Source organism: Lineus longissimus, chromosome 12 (genome assembly GCF_910592395.1).
Source record: "Lineus longissimus chromosome 12, tnLinLong1.2, whole genome shotgun sequence".
Classification (NCBI taxonomy): Eukaryota; Metazoa; Nemertea; class Pilidiophora; order Heteronemertea; family Lineidae; genus Lineus; species Lineus longissimus.
The window spans coordinates 627,123-644,986 of record NC_088319.1 but is presented as its reverse complement, the minus strand read 5'-3'; the positions used below and the strand labels follow the sequence as shown (position 1 = coordinate 644,986).

The following is a 17,864-nucleotide window of genomic DNA, read 5'->3' as shown; positions in this document are numbered from 1 at the left end:
TTTTGTACCGCATGTACCCGCGATTATAATCGCAAGCCACAACGAAAAAAATCACTTGATTGCGCGGCGATTTACGGTGAGTCTATCTCTTTTTATTGTACGGATGGCATGTCGTGTCTTGATCAAGGTGATATTTGTGTGATGTCATAGATGGGGGGGTCATCCCTAAACTATTTGCCCTGGTCCGAAATTCCGGGTTTTAAACCCCAGGTCTTTGTTTTTCGGGTGCTATACTCCCGGGTTCTCTGATTCACAACCAGAACCCGGTTGTTTAAAACCAATTTTCTCAACTTGGCATTTACTTTTAACTTAGCGTACAGTCATTGAGAAAGCGCCGAGTTAAAGTTAACGCTAAGTTTAATGACATAACTTGTTTTGAGCAACGAGGCTAAGGTTTTATGTTCCCCAATAAAATACTGAATTAATACTTTTGGGACATACTAGGTGGGCATAAAAACCTTAAATTCAAAGGTTTACAGCTATACTTCTTTATCTTTAGTAAAAGGAGAACTACGAAAAAGGGGTGTATTGGTTAGAGAAATGTCCGCTAGGGGAGGTTCCATTATATTTCAGAATACAATGGACACAATGGACGACAGTGCGGCAAAGAATACGTCCTTGACCTTCAACAACGAGGCCGACGAGTTACCAGAACATCCTCTTCTGTTTCTACTCTACACAATTCTTTCTCGCTACATTTGGATTGTTCCAGTTGTGCTGGGCGTTCCTGGTAATGTCTTGTCAATCCTGGTGGCGAATAGGAAGCACAATCGGGCGCTGTCGCCGTGTGTCTACATGAAGGCAATGGCCGTGGCGGATACGCTGGAACTATTGGAGCATGTCCTAGGCCTGACTGTAATGTACTCTGAGCCAGGCCAGAACATTGTCCACATGAGGGATGCATTTTACAAGTAAATCGGTTTGCGCTCGAGTTAGTTTGTTTCGATGTTTTTGATACCTTTCTTGTGTAATGTCAATTTTGTCCTTCGCAAAAACGGACGGAAACTCGTCCAGATGTTTATCATTTGGCCCATAAGTCGCTAAGAATTTCGTTGCCGTCTTATACCCAAAATTTATAATCATTTCACGTAGTTTTCAATCTGCTAGAACCTCCCAACCACCAATTCGGTATCAAGAGTCGAGTCTGGAGTTCGACGGGAAAATATCCAAACTGTCTACAAATGTATGTTTGCGACCGCAATCAATTGTTCCCCACAAGTGAACTATAGGCGCTCAGCACTAGTCTGATCAAAATTTTTCCATCGAGACTTGGATCTGCGTGAATACCTTGGGGGTGCTTTTTTTCTGAAGGTGTTGTTCTTAATGGTATTCTTAATGATACTATGTCGTAATTATCCATATATTCAGTGATTACATACACATATTGCCACAGAAGATAGGTCGTTACATCACCCTCAGCAAGTTTTTGTTCTTTCTTGTAGATATCATTATTATCTTGGGTTTGTGTTTGCAATGTTGTCTGGTTTCTTCCTCGCCCAGATGAGTATTGACCGCCTGATTGCCGTGAGGTTTCCCTTGGCCGCGCCGGGCCTCTGTACCACACCCAGGGCCATTAAGACAGTCGTCATCACTACTGTCCTAGTCGTCATCTTCAATTTATATGTACCATTCGTGGTAGTGTATTACAAGAACCCCATCACAGGTAAGTCTAGGACTACAGCAGGGGAGTGGATTGGAATCCTGTTAATCAGTAGAGAAGCAACTGCAAAGTTGAAGCAACGACCAATGGCTTTATCAAGGCCGTAAAGTGTTTTTGCTGCAGACAGATCTGGCCAAAGGTACTTGGCTGACCTCTTGTCACTAAGCTGTAGTGGTTTGATCACAAATAGTAATGTTACACAGCCCTTGGCGGCCGATGTCATAATTGACCGGCTTAGTTGACACAGAAAGGCCTACCCTTAGGATAATCTATTATTGTGCAGCACCACTGTCTTTTGTAAAGGTGATCTGGTCACATTCCTGAGCTCAACTGAGTACCTTTGGCAAGAACGATATGAAAAACACTTTTTTTGCCCAAGCTGCTGGCTTTCTAGTCACATTCAACTCCACAGTAATAAGAGTCCTCAACTTCGAAAATATCTATAAAAATGTAAGACTTTAATGCCCGTGGTTTTGTATTTTCTGCAGGAGCCGAAATACTGGTATTTCAGGTGCCAGAACACATCGAGATTGAAATATTGGCCAGTTTGTCGCAACTGCTCCTGGGGACTGTTATCCCGTTCGTCATCATCCTCGGATGCAACATCATCATCATCATCACGGTCAGAACTGCTTCGGCAAAAAGGGCAAAAATAAGCGCCGGTCAAGGTCAGGGGAACCGGAAGGAGGAAACGCACCTGACGCGCATGCTCATCTTTGTTAGCTTGGCGTACATGGTGACGTCAATTCCTTATCGTTTGTATTATCTCGTGATGGACATGCCAGAGCTTGGAGACGTTTACGATATGAACGATGAGTATTGGAACCTGCGCTATTTGGTCCAGGTGTTCTTCGTGTTTAATCTGTGGATGTTTAACTACGCAATAAACTTCTACTTGTACTGTATTGGAGGCGGGGCAAAATACAGACGAGATGCTGCAGAAGTTTGTAAAGAGATTGTCCCATGCTGTTTTAAATGCAGATAAATCACATTATTGAGCTAAACTAAGTACACGTACTTTTGATATGAACGATATGAAAAACACGAAGGTCGTCTTGAAGCAAGCCCTTCATTCGAGAAATGAGAGAAACCTGTCGTTTCTTCCTAAAAGGCAAAGAATGGCAGTCGTTTCTTCCCATAAATGAAAGAAAGCCTGCCGTTTCTTCCTTGAAAGCAAAGAAAGGCATTTGTTTCATTCGAGAAATTGGCGCCATACTGTCTTGACCATTGTCATGTACATGTAGGCCTATATAGATATGTATTGTTGAACCATTGGTCGTTCGCGGGTAGGCGCGTTCGTTCTCTTGGCCGTGCTCGTTCTGTTAGAAGTTGTATTTGCCGTTCTATACATGTATATTCAGTTAACGGAGTAATACATATTCATCACGAAGACTTCTTGAGTTTGTGTCGTGCATGATATCCTTCTATTAATACTCGCGTGATGGCACTTCGATTCGAGCTCTAAATAACACCTCATAGGACATCCGATCGAAGGGACGATACACGTCGTAAAATTCCCTACGCTGATCCAAGGTGGACATACTGCATGAATACGTAAGTACATGTATAACACTAAAGTTTAGATCAGTGAAAACATGGACTCTTTGAAATTGTCAAGATTTAATTCATGTTCGGTCCATTGAGTGCCTTCATACACTATCGGGACCCGAGTTGGCAGGGTCTGGCCAAAGGTACTTGGCTGACCTCTTGTCACTAAACAGTAATAGTGTGATCACAAATAGTAATGTTACACAGCCCTGGGCATCCGGTGTCATAGTTGACCAGCTTTAGAAAGGTTGGTGAGCTGGGTTGTATCAACTGATCAAAGGGAGTGATGAGCGTAATGTAATAAATGATCTGACTCAATCAAAGTCCATTATCTTGTGAACCTCTGTGAATGTCTGTCCAGGGTTCTGTACTACCAGTTTCCAGTGTTGTAACTCGCTCTCCTCGGTCGATCCGAACCCGAGTTTAACCTGGCCAATGACGCCATCGCATAGGATAAGATTTTTGCTATAGATAGTGAAGTTTAAGCCTGTGTATTTAATGTCCTGAATCCTTGGCGATACAGCGAAGGTGAAGGTCTTGTCGTAAGTCGGATTGCTCGTTTTCTTCAGAGCGGTTGTTTTTTGCCGTGCCTTCTTGCTAGTTTGTTGTTTCAACTCAACTTTCACATAAGGATCTGAAAGTGCAAAATAAACGTTAAACACTTCAGGCAAGTAATGGTAATGCAACCTACGTGTTTGTCGGTCGAGTGGGGGGGAGGGGGGCTATTAATGGCCTGAATCCTTGGCGATACAGCGAAGATAAAGGTCGTGTCGTAAGTCAGATTGCTCGTTTTCTTCAGAGCGGTTGTTTACGTCCCCAAATTGACTGACAAACACATTCCACATACGTGTGTTGTCAGTTGGGATGTGGTTGTAAGTCGAGTGTGGGGCTATTCAGCCCGTGGTCCGTGCCGTACGTGTGTTGTCAGTTGGGATGTGGTTGTAAGTCGAGTGTGGGGCTATTCAGCCTGTGGTCCGAGCCGTACGTGTGTTGTCAGTTGGGATGTGGTTGTAAGTCGAGTGTGGGGCTATTCAGCCCGTGGTCCGTGCCGTACGTGTGTTGTCAGTTGGGATGTGGTTGTAAGTCGAGTGTGGGGCTATTCAGCCTGTGGTCCGAGCCGTACGTGTGTTGTCAGTTGGGATGTGGTTGTAAGTCGAGTGTGGGGCTATTCAGCCCGTGGTCCGTGCCGTACGTGTGTTGTCAGTTGGGATGTGGTTGTAAGTCGAGTGTGGGGCTATTCAGCCCGTGGTCCGAGCCGCTCCCACCGCATAAGAATTTTTATCAATTGCTTACTGTTTTTATTTCAAATGGATCTTATTGTTTATAAATCTATGGTTACTATAACATCAGATATTGACAAGTCAACATGTAAACCTGCCTACATGTTTTGTCCGATGGTTTTGACCTATTTGAGCCAAAGGGTAAACTGGCGATTAAATGTCCGGTCATGAGACTTCATTTACCACCACCTGCCCCTCCCTGCCCCGACTCCCGGATGAGATGAAACGATTTCGTCATTTGTGGCTTCAATATGGTCCTCTATTAGCTCGGCCAAAAGGATAAACGTCTTCCGGGGTAACTCATGTCGTTCAGGGATTGGCTAAGTGCGTAACCTACCAATTGAAAGTAACACGCAACTCGCAATTTGCGACTCAGTCACATTTCGTTACTCATAATTCGTAATTCGCATCTCGCATGATGGCCTTCTAGGCTTTCGTATTGATGTAAACTTTTTTTCAGAGCAATCTGGCCAAAGGTGCTTGGACGTCTTGAAACAAAACAGTAATAGTGTGATCACAAATACATGTAGTAACGTAACACACAGCCCTGGGGAGCCGGTATCATACTGACCGGCTTTAGTTGACACCGGAAAAAAGCATTTATTTTCAGCAATGGCTAGGCCTCTCCGAAATGTGTTCTGGTCATATACCTGACTAAACTAAGTACCTTTGGCCGGAATATGTGAAAACCACTTTTTATCTTCCCCATATAAGGTCACAATTTTAGGCCAAATTGTATATATTGTAATTCATAATGATACTTACTCGGAACGCCGCCGGTCTTTGTTATTGGCAGACGTAAAGCTTCCCTGACTGTAACTGTCAAACGTTTAGACTTTGGATCAAAAGTCAGACTTGTCCTGATATATCCAAGTTCCTGTTGAAAGATAAAAACATTTGGCTATCTTTGGAAAATATTTCAATGGCTGACTCAAGCCGTAAGGCTTACTAAGTATCAATCTTAGCGGGTGCCAGCGCGAGCTGCCTGTTATCTCCTTCTGCTTATCCCTGCATAAGGCATCCTAATGTTCCCAAAATTTAGCGGTAACGCCAATTTAGTGACTATCTTCTTTTGAATCGCTGAGGCCATCAGAAAACCATGGATAAGAACGACAACTAGTGCCTCCTTACCTTCTCCTTGTTGACGGGTTCGAGATTCTTCCAAAGTCTTCCCCCGTGCTGTAGGTCAACCAACCCAAGAGGCAGCTCGACCACCCCTATAGCCTCGTCGCGGCAGGCCAAACGGCACCTATTGTAGAACTTGAAGCGGACAGTCATATCCCGTAGTGCCTCAAAAGCAACATCTCTGAAGACGAAGTCCTCAGAGTAGAAAGGGTCGCTTGTATTTTTTAAAACGCCTGATATTCGGGTTTGGATCTTTCCCGGCATAAGAGATCCCTTAACGTACGAGTTGATAGGCCCAGCTCTGCCTTTTCTTAGTGTTAGGTTCTTCGCTCTGATTAATTGGACTGTCAGTGTACTTTCTTCTTTTGTGTATTTGATGGAGACAGCAACACTACCATGTTCTATGGTTTCACTGAATAGCCTGTTTACGATGGGACGCGGCCTCTTCGGGTCCATAAAGGTGATATCTTTCGTCACGGAGAGAAATGTTGATGGGCAAAAATATTGTTCTTTGTCGGGGGAAGATTCGGGGCGCATTTCAAACAGACAAGTTTCAAATGTCATTGCGAACGGATCACTTCCATTTGATGCGCAGCGCTTTACAGCCAGTCCTGAATTATCAGGAATTAAGGGCGACACAACAGGAAGAGTATCAAACTGCCGCCGCTTTGATGAACTGCGCGAAAATTTTCTATTCCGCCCGGTAGATATATCAACATTTAGGGAAGTAGAGCCGATGTTCACCTGACTTTCGACTCCTATAGGTTTGCTTGGGAGGGGCAAGAGGCTCAATCCACCGTCATGGAATAAAGACTCTTTTCGACGGGTATGTGGTGCCTGAGAGAGTGTCTCGAAGCCGGAGACTGTCTGTGACTTGAAGTGAGGCAAAGACAGTGCTGCGGCTGCGTAAGGGTCGGAGTTGGTACTATCATGCCGACTTCCAACTTGAACCTCATCTTCAGAAATGTAATGCTCATCTTTGCGCTGTTTTTGTGGTATGGTGAACTGAGGGACATCTGTCTTGACAATCATAGGAGAGTAATTTCTCCCCCCAGATTGCTGCAGACTAGTCGTATCTTTTGTCATTGCATTTCCACGCGATAAGAACCAGGATCTGTACTTGTTGAGGCTTTCGGAAACATTGCTAAAATAAGAAAGACGAACATTTCAGATTGTAAGAATTGCGAAATGGTTCATTATACTGTCATCTCTTTTGTCGGCTATTTTTCTAAAACCGTTTTTGATTCATTTGAGGGTCAGAGAGGTGAAAAAGCAAAATACAAGGTTGTTTTTTGTAAACATATCTTCCAACTTTCCTTGCTGGAGAATTCTTAAAAATTGCCCTCTTTTTCGCCAGGTCCATGATGGGCGTGATCGAATGTCGATTTCTCTTTGACGCTGCGAGTTTCAGGCATATCATATGGATTGAAAAGTACCATCGACGTGTCCAAAGTTGGAACAACTTCTCAGGGGAGGTACATTGATAAAGGGACCTTTGGACATTTCCAGTGTCGCCCCAGGCGTACTCCAGGTGTCGAGATCGATAGGGCTGCTCAGGACTTCTCTTCTAATACAGGTCTGGACGTACTGTGTCATTTGACAGTCGGCTGATGGCAAAATGAATAAAAATGTCGCTAGATTCGTGGTTGAGAGAGGGGAGCGTAGCGTAGAACAAGAACGGGGGCTATAAGTTATAACGACAAGTGAAAATCATACCTCCGCACCCATGTTAGGGTGAGACTCTCATCCGGCATCGTTCCAGTTGTGTTTCGGTGAGAACTTAAATGAAAACTAACTACAACGTGAGGTTCATCCGTAGCTTCAGATGCTAAATGAGGGGCAGTGAGAGGCCTCAGTTTATAGCTTGCCTTGGGAGAGCAAAGGTCGACTTCTGCCGAGGTGACACCAGATGGAAATTCACACCATCTGATCATTTTAGCACCTATCCCCTCACAAAGATCAAGCATAATTTATGTTTTAATCAACTCTGTTTGCACTCCAGAATCATAGATATTACAAAAATCAACGACGAGAGTGATTTTGTTTCACAATCACCCACCTCAATACCGCAAGGCTGATACTCGAATGTTGTCATTCTCACTTGATGGGACTGAACTGTAAGTTGTGTACCAGTTACTGGTGCACATAAATCCACTACGTAGCCGTAAGTTTTTCACGAAGGGGTGCGAAAACTCCAATGATATATTATTCATAAACGACAGCGCATAGATACAGCGTTTTTGATACATCACGTTGAGCGTAAAGAATCTATCTGAAGTAAATTTCGTAGACAAACCCGTTGTAAATCATATCGGAATGGAGCTACGAATTATTAATCAGAGAGTGAAGAATCAAAGCTACCATTATTTTGGACACGACTCACATGGGAGATATTTCGTCCATATCGGCACATGCCAGGATGGGCTTGGTGAAGTCACCTCTCTTGTGTCCATATTCGCGGAAAGAGTTTGTTCCCTTGTTACTGCGTGTATTTGGGCCTGTTCCGGGGCGTCTTTGCCGCTTCTCTGCGACGGGTACTTCACCCTTTATTCATCATCTCGTTAGCTTAACCCTCCTCTAGCAAGTAAATCAGCTCTGTGTTTTCCCGGGATGTCGCAGAGAGCAGGTGTCGATTGAACCACGACTGATGTTTCGTGGGAATTCGATGAGGCTAACCGCTAGAGTGTAGATTTTTTCGTCCCACTTCTTTGACTGAATAAGACTGCATAAGATCGATTGACGAATAATGTCATCAAACCCGTCAAACTCTAATGCAAGCTTCTTCAAGCAGCGGCCAACTCAATAAAATGGAGAGCAGAAACGCGGTGTTATTTTTATAAACATTAAACACCTTTTATTTACATTTATGAAAATTACATCCCGTCCAAATGATGCAAACTTTAGAAATAAGTTTACTTTTTTTTCGCACTGATTATGCTCAAAACCATTTATGAACAGTTCATAAACTCCTCTTTCGCCGATCAAAGACAACCTCCTTGATGACAAATGTCAAGTGATAACATGACGTCATGACTATCAAAAAACTTTGTGTCGACAGAGTCTCTCAAATGAAATTTATTTGAAAGACTCTGGAGTCGACAAGCCATTGATAGTTGTTTTGCCATATTGAACTTGTTAAATGGCATCAACCAACCATGTGTATGGTATTGCCGGTTTCATGAATATTCCACAACGATCTTAGATTGGTGAATTTTGAGTAAGCACGCTAATGTACATGAGGATCTAATACGTTTCTCTGTCCTTGCCAGGTTCGGTTTATCTACCCCCGTGAAAGCTGTTTCAAGGGGGTCGATGATATCAAGACTTGCCCCGATGACCCTTGCACTAGGACAATGAGAGTTTAGGGTAGGTGCCAGCGGGCGTTGTTAAAAGACAATAAACCGTGTATTGGGGCTAGGGGTGAATTATTTCTACTGCGTTGTCATTTACGGGGCAAAATAACGTCATATCACTGTTCGAGAGTTCAGTTTCGCCTTGGTTTGAATCAGCCGGCACATGTCGCTTCAAAATACCTTAAAAAAAGGGCGATTCGACGTCGATAGTTTTTTTCAGGCAGATCTGGCCAAAGGTACTTAGCTGACCTCTTGTCACTAAACTGTAATAGTGTGATCACAAATAGTAATGTCACACAGCCCTGGGCAGCCGGTGTCATAGTTGACCGGCTTTAGGTGACACCGTGCAAGAGTAGTACTCTACCCACAGCGCATTACTTCTAGTTGTTGGAAGTCAGCAGTGCACAGCATTTTGTTTTCCGCGTTTTCTGTTTGATGAATTACATTATATGTAGCCTATTAGACCTGCATCATTCCTCTCGGTTTATCGGCACGTGTTGACATGTAACGTATACTTTCGGTACGTTAACATCGAGTGGTAGATTTCCGGTCCGTACACTTCCTTCGTCGAATTATCTCTTTCCAAGCGGATATCGTATATGTAAGAAAGGGCTTTGAACGCGATCAGAACTTGCATCATTCGGCACAACATTCACGTTTTTTTCATCCATTGTAAAAAAAAGGTCAAAGGTGAAGGTTAGGACCTCTACCTCCTCCTCCTCTTGCCGTAGCAGGCGACGAGGTTGACAAGGCACTGCCGATCCACTGACTTCTGTCTTTTGCTGACACCCTCGTCCCTTTTTAGCTCTTGCTGTGCTGCCACCTGTCGGAGGTATGAGTCATCAAGCCATTCTTTTAGGAGTTGTGGAAGTCTTTCTCCGCGAGTACCCTAAAAGATAAAAAGGAAAGATATGTCATATCATTTTTTAAATTATCGTAGTTCCGTTTTCAAAGCTAAATGGAGTTGCATTAGTTAGAGATCCTTCCATGATTCCATATTCGATTAGAACCTATAAAACATAAAGAATATCTACAGTTGTTAGTTATGTATGACTGCGTTCAGAACGAGCAGACCTAATACCGGGGAATGAGTTCAAGTTAGAAAACACAAACGCCCGACCGCCAAACGATCAAATGCACATGAAACATGATAAACACCCAGCGACTGGTCTCACTTGACTGCACTAACAACAAGTTCATTGACGAGACAGGTCACAGAGACGCTCTCGTGTAAAAAAAATGAAAAAAATATTCCTCGAGCTGCTTCGAACTAGGAACCTTCGCCACTTGATCCTTGCCGTCTTACCCACTATGCCATGAAGCCGTTGTTGTAGATGAACATATTTTTCAGTTTTTCATTTCACGTACAAGCTTGACAGATTGGCGTCTTTTGTGCCATTGTGTCATTTTCAGTTTCAAAGTGGCCTTTAAAATTACGATCTACCGGTATACCGTGATCCAACCTCACGAAGACGTACTCCCCAGGTCTGGAAAAGAACCTCACGTGGGAACGAAGAGAAATTTCAGTAACTTCACGCAGAACCTCAAGAAATACTCATATTCAGCTCATTATCTGAACTCAAACATATTTAGTAAGATATAGAAAATGTCCCCCGCCATGGAATGACACGGATGGAAATGTCACACCTCGGCCAACGCGGCCGCATTAGTCCACAGTGTTTTCTCGTCGCGACATTTTTATTTGTCACCCTTGGCGGGAATCATTTTTCTATTGCAACATGAAACAAACCCTTACACTGTCGTAAAATTATCATAAGACATTCTTCTTTCTGATATCTCTGATTAGTTTCTGTTTGCTTGCATGATGTCTTTGATGCAATATTTTATTTGTATGAGGTTAGCTATGGTGACTCAATTCTCTGGGCGCATTTTCAGTCCTTTGAAATAGATAACGAAATTGTAGATATTTGATTAAGGATGGCGACTCGAGAACTGAATCCGTTCACTGGTCGAGGTGGTCGGCTGTACCATAAGGACCACGGTGTGGCAGCAGGACCGAGGCAACATTGCCCGACAGCACCAAACCTACGTGCTGAGGTTTCATACCGTCATTGAATGCTTTGGGTTTGTCACACCGTCGTGATGCCGCGACATACGATTCCAGCAACTTGCCCAGGTGAAAATAACAACTTGTCTCACGTTACCACTTGCCCCGATCTCGGCCGCGAATCGATGTAACAGCTGAGTCCGCATTGTAATGCTCGACTATCTGTTGAAGGATTAGGCTCACGGGACAATAGCCCCATTCTTGGGAGGACCTGAATTGCTCTCATTTGGTTCTAAGGGTCATGTAAACGTGATGATTACATTTATTTGCCCCTTACCTCACAGTTAAACATTTACTACTAGCCCAAAACATGGCCTATTATTTTTGAACACATCGCGAGATATGCTAAAATAACACACCGCGAACTTTTTAAGGTTTTCTCTTCAACACATACTACATGTTACTTGAAATAGTCTGTTTATAGAATGAACAGTATCGATTTCAACCCAGAATACCTTGTTTCCCAATCAAAATAAAAGCCAAGGAAAGGCTGACAATATTACTTGCGCGTATCAATAGAGAGTGATTTCATTAATTTAGCTGGCTTCCTATAAGCGATCAGTTTACTCATTTCCCCAAGGTATAGGGTTGCGGGACGTCACCAAACGGATGCCTATCAATCGGTGTTATTATAACTCGGGGCCTGGAAAGTCATACGGAAGCCCAACAAAGGGAAATCTTCAAACACTGCTTCTCATGTTGCTGCGTGCTTCGGGAAATATCAGTGGAACATTGATTCATTTCTTATACTAGATCAATGAACATGTGAAGGAAATATTTGTATTTATAAGTCCAACCGGTGCTACATGGTGCAAACATAATCTTCCTACATTTCAAGTTGATAAGGCCTAAATTCCCATTGTTCTACTGTCTTATCGAGGGTTATCAGGGCAAATGTTTTAAATAACATCGACTCCCGTGAACCCCCTTCATTGAGGTCGATGGGGCTAAGCCGACAAGGCAATTAAAGGTAGCGTTTTAAGACGTTTCCAGCAACAATCTACACCAGCTGTATAGGCAGGGCAATTATGAAATCCTGCCTCAAAATGTGCCTTTGCCTCGGAAAACAAGTCACATTATTTTGATTGTTACCAATCTTAATAAAGGGCTAAGGGTAAAGTAGAGTTGACCAACCCCTTGTCAGGTCACGTCGCCGATCATATCACAGACAAAAAGAATAAAGACAATATAACACGCACTAACAAGCTTGGAGTTGCCAACACCACGCGCCTTTTGCACCGCATTGCCACGGGATACTAAGGAAGCTAATGCCAAGAGACGGCGAGCACGCCCGCGAGGTATCTAGTCAGCAAGACTGGTCACAAGTTCCGAGCTCTTGCCCAATAACGCGCCACAAGCTAATAACCAAGGATGGACTCAAGCGGATGTAGGCAGGTTGCGCGTTTGTTTGGTAACTGGTAGCAAATAATGACATGTTTGTGCAGCGGGTTTTTCTATATCCGCTTAGAGGTACGGGCAATTTGCCACTTTTGGCTGCGGTGTTCGGCATGCAATGCAACCTGATGAAACCAAATAAGTCATATTACGCGGCGAAATATTTAGTTAGTCAGATTTAGTGAGGGTCGTTTGGTACATCGATAGCATTGACGATGCACCCAACACTCACTTCTAGGACTAGAATATTCTAAAATACATGTATACCTGGATTTAGAATGAACCGCAATTCACCAGATTTAGGTGAATATCGGATATTTCTGGCTGATAAACACGCATGTACTACTCTAACAAGTTCTGTAAACGATCTTATACCGAAATAATAGTTTCCAGTAAAATATCGCAAAATTGTCACAATTTCAATTTCAATCTGGGCTTGATTCCTGGTCGTTCCCTATGACCTCATTGTAGACAAATATATTATTTTTTATGTCTTGATGATTATCGACACATACACAGTGACACAGATAAAAAATAACAGATGTTTATAAGACACGCGAGAGGCAACATGTGGTGGGTAAGGTACCATCGATACTGACTCAGCGCTCCATCTAGTTATCATGATAAATGCGCGCTGATACAGCTAACTTACTATCGGAAATTCGAGGACGAACATCGGTAGTATCGAAATAATATAAAATTTGAAAAAGTACCCTTCGCTAGTTTTTTGTTGAGAACACATGTGCGATGTTCTTATATTTTGCCGAGAAGCTAAAATGTTAACTCACATATCAACACGACTGAAAAAGATTTCGGTAATTATTGGTAGACCTGCTGTTACATAGTTTTTGAGCTTGCAGTTTTTAGATGACGCTGGAGTGCCGTGATGGAACAACGCCCGACATTTTAGCCTCTGCTATTAATAGGGGCCATATGGACGTGTGTTCACTTCAAGGCTAATGCCTTATAAGAATTTTGTCAATAATATCACCGTCAAACTTTCGACAACTTATTTTGTATATGTAGAAGTGAAAAGAACTCGTGAAGTTATACCCCTAGTGGTCACGTTAAGTATGCTTAAGGACGTTATCTCCTTCAGTTAAACCCATTAAAACCATGTGTTCACGTTAAGACTTAACGACAGCGTTGAAAATAATGTTGTTGGGAACAACCCAGCCCGATGTCATCAGGGATCAGCGCAGGGCCCCGGTTGTCTATTTCAAACAACTTAATTAGAAAATTGATTAGGATCTTCCCCCTACATATAGAATTCAATCACGGCGTTCGTATCGAGTTACAGTCTCGTAATCGCCATGACCTTCTCATCTGAACATAAGTACTTTCGAAGTATTTGTGAAGTTCTTTGGTGAGATTGCAATTATCTTCCTCGTCTAATTCACGTCTAGTCCAAAATAGCTAGGTAAAGCATCATTTACGACGCCGGAGTCTTTTAAGTCTTCACTACAGCCGTCTGCAGTTTTTTAGAAGCAAGTCATCTGGTCGATCCCCCAATTCATGTTTATGAGGACCAAGCTTAATCAAGAATAGTATTACATGGATTTATCTGGTTCTCCCCAGATTCAGTATAAAATAGGCACTGCTTGATTATGTATTAAGTGTTTGATTTAAGAAAATCAAACTTTGAAGAAATCCGCCCAGTAGTTTTCGCACAGTCGCCAAAAAAAATGTTGACATTCAGTTCCGAAAAAGCGTAAACATGTAATTTGAATTCATTGAAGGCAATCAAGCCTTCACTAAGAAAGTCTTTTTTTCTACAAATGGTAATCTTATATCATGTTAATATTCTGTCGCAGTTTGTGCAAATTTGTGCTTTCTTTAAGGTAACTGTCGCGGTTCGCTAATGATTATACATTTTGAAAAAAGTAATGATATTGTTGGAGACGAAGAAGAGTGCCGACAGGTTAATGATGGGTTTTTTCAAAATCATCGCATATGGAAATTGGATTTTTGGCATTGAAATTTATATTTGCGATGAAATACAACGAGTCGGTGTGTAATTTTTAAAGGTTTTTCCTACCGATACGGCTGGGTTGCATCTTCTCATGAATAATTATCAGGATAAGATTTTGTTTCTTGGATAAGTGCCAATGTCCCTACACTGCATGGTATTCATACGCTATTCATGCTTATCCGCGTTAAAATGTAAACCCGCGAGAACGTTATACACGGAAATGGAGCTTTTCTTACAGGTCAAATATCTCTAAAGACAATGCCTGATAGACGTCACCAGATTTTCCCCTAGATAAAGTATTTTTCATATCGTTCTGGCCAAAGGTACAAAGTTCATTGGCACCCCATGCTAGCTCACTCAAGTGTTTTCTGGCCAAAGGCGCTTAGTCATATTAGTTGAACTCAGGAATGTGACCAGATCACATTTACCAAAAGATAGTGGTGTTGCTCAACACTAGATTATACTCAGGGTTGGCCTAACCAATGCTTAAGAGCAATACTCTTTCACGATATCAGCTAAAGCTGGTCAACTATGACACCGGCTACCCAGGGCTGTGTAACATTACTATTTGTGATCACACTGTTACAGTTTAGTGACAAGAGGTCAGCCAAGTACCTATGGCCAGATCTATCTGAAAAACACTATGATAGCGATATAAAAAACGCGTCACGGCGCTGCCACTAAAATGATATCAGCGATCTGAGGAAACCGTAGTAAATAATAATAGTGACGAAATGCACAGTGGGCTATAGGTTTTATGCGGCATTTGTACATGTATGGCTTTCAGTGTGCCACAGCCGGGTAAATGAAGCCTTGCAAAACAACTTGTTGCGAGCAGCGCAAAACGCTCTTGCCAACACGTTTGGCGGTTAAAAAAATGGTGACTATTCGATAACGAAATAGGATTCCTTTCGTTGAGTAACTGAAACTGCTTCATGCGTCATGCATTCACAACAATAAAGAAGTAAGCGGAGTAATACTTCAATCTTGTTGTTCTTCTCATGTTTCATTAGTAAAGTATTTTTCTGACAGTTTTTGTCTCTTTTTTCCGACATTGTTTCATCTTTCAGAAAGTAGAAAAGCGCGTTATTCGTTATTTTTATAACGCACATCACGATTATTTGCCCGTGCCTGTGAAGGTCTATCGGCCCCATGAAATCAGTTTCATCGATGTTATCAAAATGTGCCCTGTTGACCCTTCGATAAGACTACAGAAGAATGGCATTACAGGGCATAGTCTATGAAACAAAAGCGTGCACTCCCGAAAGCTTTTGAGGCTTCAGCTCCGCGGCCCATAACGCGACTGATAAGTTTAGAAACCTGAGCCTTAGATTGAACCTCAACATTAGTTGTGAGTTGTCACATACGTATGCGACCCGCTATAAGAGATTGTCACCTGGTTTCTTGCCACTGCCTTTAACAGTTTTGCGGAGGTGTTGGAGAATGTAATGGAAGGTGAGGAGATGACGGAAATAAACAAACGGGAGAATATAAGGCTCCTCAACTGAAATGGTAGTAGATACTTGCATGCATCGCCAAATGAAAATACACCAAGTATCTATCAACTTCCTCTCGCATTTCCGTCTCAAGAAGACACGTAAACACTGGGAGACAAGGGTCATTATGGCGTCAACATCGACAGCCACGCACTTCCTCTCACCGGAGATGTGAGTCCCCGTAAACAATGTCCAGGCAACAGCTCGCTCCGGTTACGCCTAATGGTCAAATCCTTTGTTGGAGAACTCTTTCCCGCCAAGCCCATAATCAAGATATTTCCTTCGCAGAATCAAGATATCTCATTCACAGATAAATGGCTTAAGGTTACGTCGTTGAGATCCGGTGGCGGATGAATGAAGTCCCTTCGGAGCTCGAAGGAGGAGGAATGTGATCACATGTGGTAGTACTCCGCGAGATAGTGTGACATGGTGTAAGATCTGAGGGCACGCTAAATAAGACTGAAACACATACGGTCGATAGTCTGAAGATTTTAATGGCCCACTCTTTCCACTCATACGTTTGTTTTTGCCCGACCCCTACGAATCGTGCTTCATGGGGGTCGTTCTAATCAAGAGTTCCCTGATTACCCTTTTGATTTGTGTATCTGGAGAATTGCTCCTGCCAGTTCAGGAAAAAATTCTGCTGCGATTCTTTTGGGAACCAGAAATTTTGTCAACTGATGACTGTACTTTTTTATTTAAATTGGCTAAAATATAACGATTTGAAGACAGTTTTGTTCCACCACAGCGCGTATTTTTGCTCTCAAGGATAAAATCTGTACGATTTGTAGTTAAGGGAGTTGACAAGGTTACGTTACGGAGTACACTAATCATACGAGTGGTTTGAAATCGGAAAGGTAGCGAAAGTGGCATGCGAAGCCCTATTCGCTAACAATATCAAGAGTGGTTGAGTAATATAAGACGATTTTGAAGCCCTGCAACATCAAGGGTATGGATTCCAACATCAACAAGAGATGGTTAACCCCTTAAGGGCCAAGATATAATCGGTTTGCGGCCATTTGGATGCATATGACGTGTACCAATACGGACCTGTCGGTGTTTTACAAACCAGTTAGGCGGGTCGAAAGTCGCGTGTCCAAACAAAACTATAACAGTTTGCCAAACTTCTTAGAGAGAAAAAAGACATGCAACCTGAACTTATTAGATAAGACACAGACATGTCAATACGAAATGATATAATATGTTATCAATCTAAAGGTGAAAACCTTGTTAAGAGTCTTTGATGTTCCCATCGAATCCTACTGTAGGTAATGAGAACGAATCGAGAAAATCATCCTGGATAATTCCAGGCCAGTGTTTTGACCTTGTAGAATAAAACAAGCTTATGTATGAATAACTTGGATTACCATAACTCGGCGAATTATTACTGCGCCGTATTTCGGATTCAGCCGACGAATTTTATCAATATTCAACATCGAAAAAGCAGGTATCAGAAGCTACCAGTGTTTGGCCGTCGGGCTAATATCGTCTCGTCAATAGTCTTTGAGCGCGCAGTTTGGCGGCGGCACGCGTTTGCTGGCAAAGTGCGCGAATGTCAGGCCGATCAACCTGAACTTCGCCTGAATTATGTCAGAATGATGTCGGCCTGACATTCGTACATTTTGCATATTGTGTAGCATTGCCACCTTGTGCTTGCATAGGATTCAAGTTTCACGGTGTACGCGTCACATGTCACTTGTCACGAGCATATTTGTTTATTGACTTTAGCTTGAAAACATGGTACGACACGAATTTGAAGTGACTGAGGGATCGTGAATCCTATGTTGCTAGCTATTTCGAGGCGAGTTGATCATTCTTCATATCACTTTGTGGCATGTGAAAACGGACAAAATGAACTCTATGAAATCCAGGCCTTGAAAACACCGACTCCCAATTTATTGGTCTGCCTCTCCGAGTTGGGGGCATCATGTGGCAAATTATAGGTTTCGTTGGTTACATTATAGACT

The 17,864-nt window shown here is 42.7% G+C and overlaps 2 protein-coding genes and 1 long non-coding RNA gene across 3 annotated transcripts in view; 1 reads left to right on the top strand and 2 right to left on the bottom strand.

Moving 5' to 3' along the window:
* Positions 1-537: 537 nt before the first annotated feature.
* LOC135497252 (thyrotropin-releasing hormone receptor-like) lies at positions 538-3,445 on the top strand. The gene is made up of 3 exons (XM_064787014.1): positions 538-911; positions 1,443-1,663; positions 2,149-3,445. The coding sequence occupies exons 1-3, from the start codon at positions 541-543 to the stop codon at positions 2,643-2,645; spliced, it is 1,089 nt and encodes a 362-aa protein (XP_064643084.1). The 5' UTR covers positions 538-540; the 3' UTR covers positions 2,646-3,445.
* A 66-nt stretch (positions 3,446-3,511) lies between these two features.
* Positions 3,512-7,367, bottom strand: LOC135497175 (C2 calcium-dependent domain-containing protein 4C-like). The gene is made up of 3 exons (XM_064786922.1): positions 7,330-7,367; positions 5,620-6,757; positions 3,512-3,930 (listed from the first exon to the last, which is right to left on the bottom strand). The coding sequence occupies exons 1-3, from the start codon at positions 7,365-7,367 to the stop codon at positions 3,523-3,525; spliced, it is 1,584 nt and encodes a 527-aa protein (XP_064642992.1). The 3' UTR covers positions 3,512-3,522.
* A 1,074-nt stretch (positions 7,368-8,441) lies between these two features.
* LOC135496820 (uncharacterized) overlaps positions 8,442-17,864 on the bottom strand; it is a 55,050-nt gene continuing 45,627 nt past the window's right edge. The window contains exon 2 of the long non-coding RNA XR_010448726.1: positions 8,442-9,855. This is a non-coding gene — a long non-coding RNA (uncharacterized LOC135496820). The remainder of the gene's footprint in view (positions 9,856-17,864) is intronic.

Excerpts from the sequence above, each read along its gene's own strand:
- LOC135497252 (XM_064787014.1), top strand. The coding sequence starts at position 541 with ATGTCCGCTAGGGGAGGTTCCATTATATTTCAGAATACAATGGACACA. Across the intron at positions 912-1,442 it reads ATGAGGGATGCATTTTACAA|ATATCATTATTATCTTGGGT; the intron begins GTAAATCGGTTT and ends TCTTTCTTGTAG. Across the intron at positions 1,664-2,148 it reads TTACAAGAACCCCATCACAG|GAGCCGAAATACTGGTATTT; the intron begins GTAAGTCTAGGA and ends TATTTTCTGCAG.
- LOC135497175 (XM_064786922.1), bottom strand. The coding sequence starts at position 7,367 with ATGCCGGATGAGAGTCTCACCCTAACATGGGTGCGGAG. Across the intron at positions 6,758-7,329 it reads ACCCTAACATGGGTGCGGAG|CAATGTTTCCGAAAGCCTCA; the intron begins GTATGATTTTCA and ends TTCTTATTTTAG. Across the intron at positions 3,931-5,619 it reads AACCCGTCAACAAGGAGAAG|CCCCCCTCCCCCCCACTCGA; the intron begins GTAAGGAGGCAC and ends GGCCATTAATAG.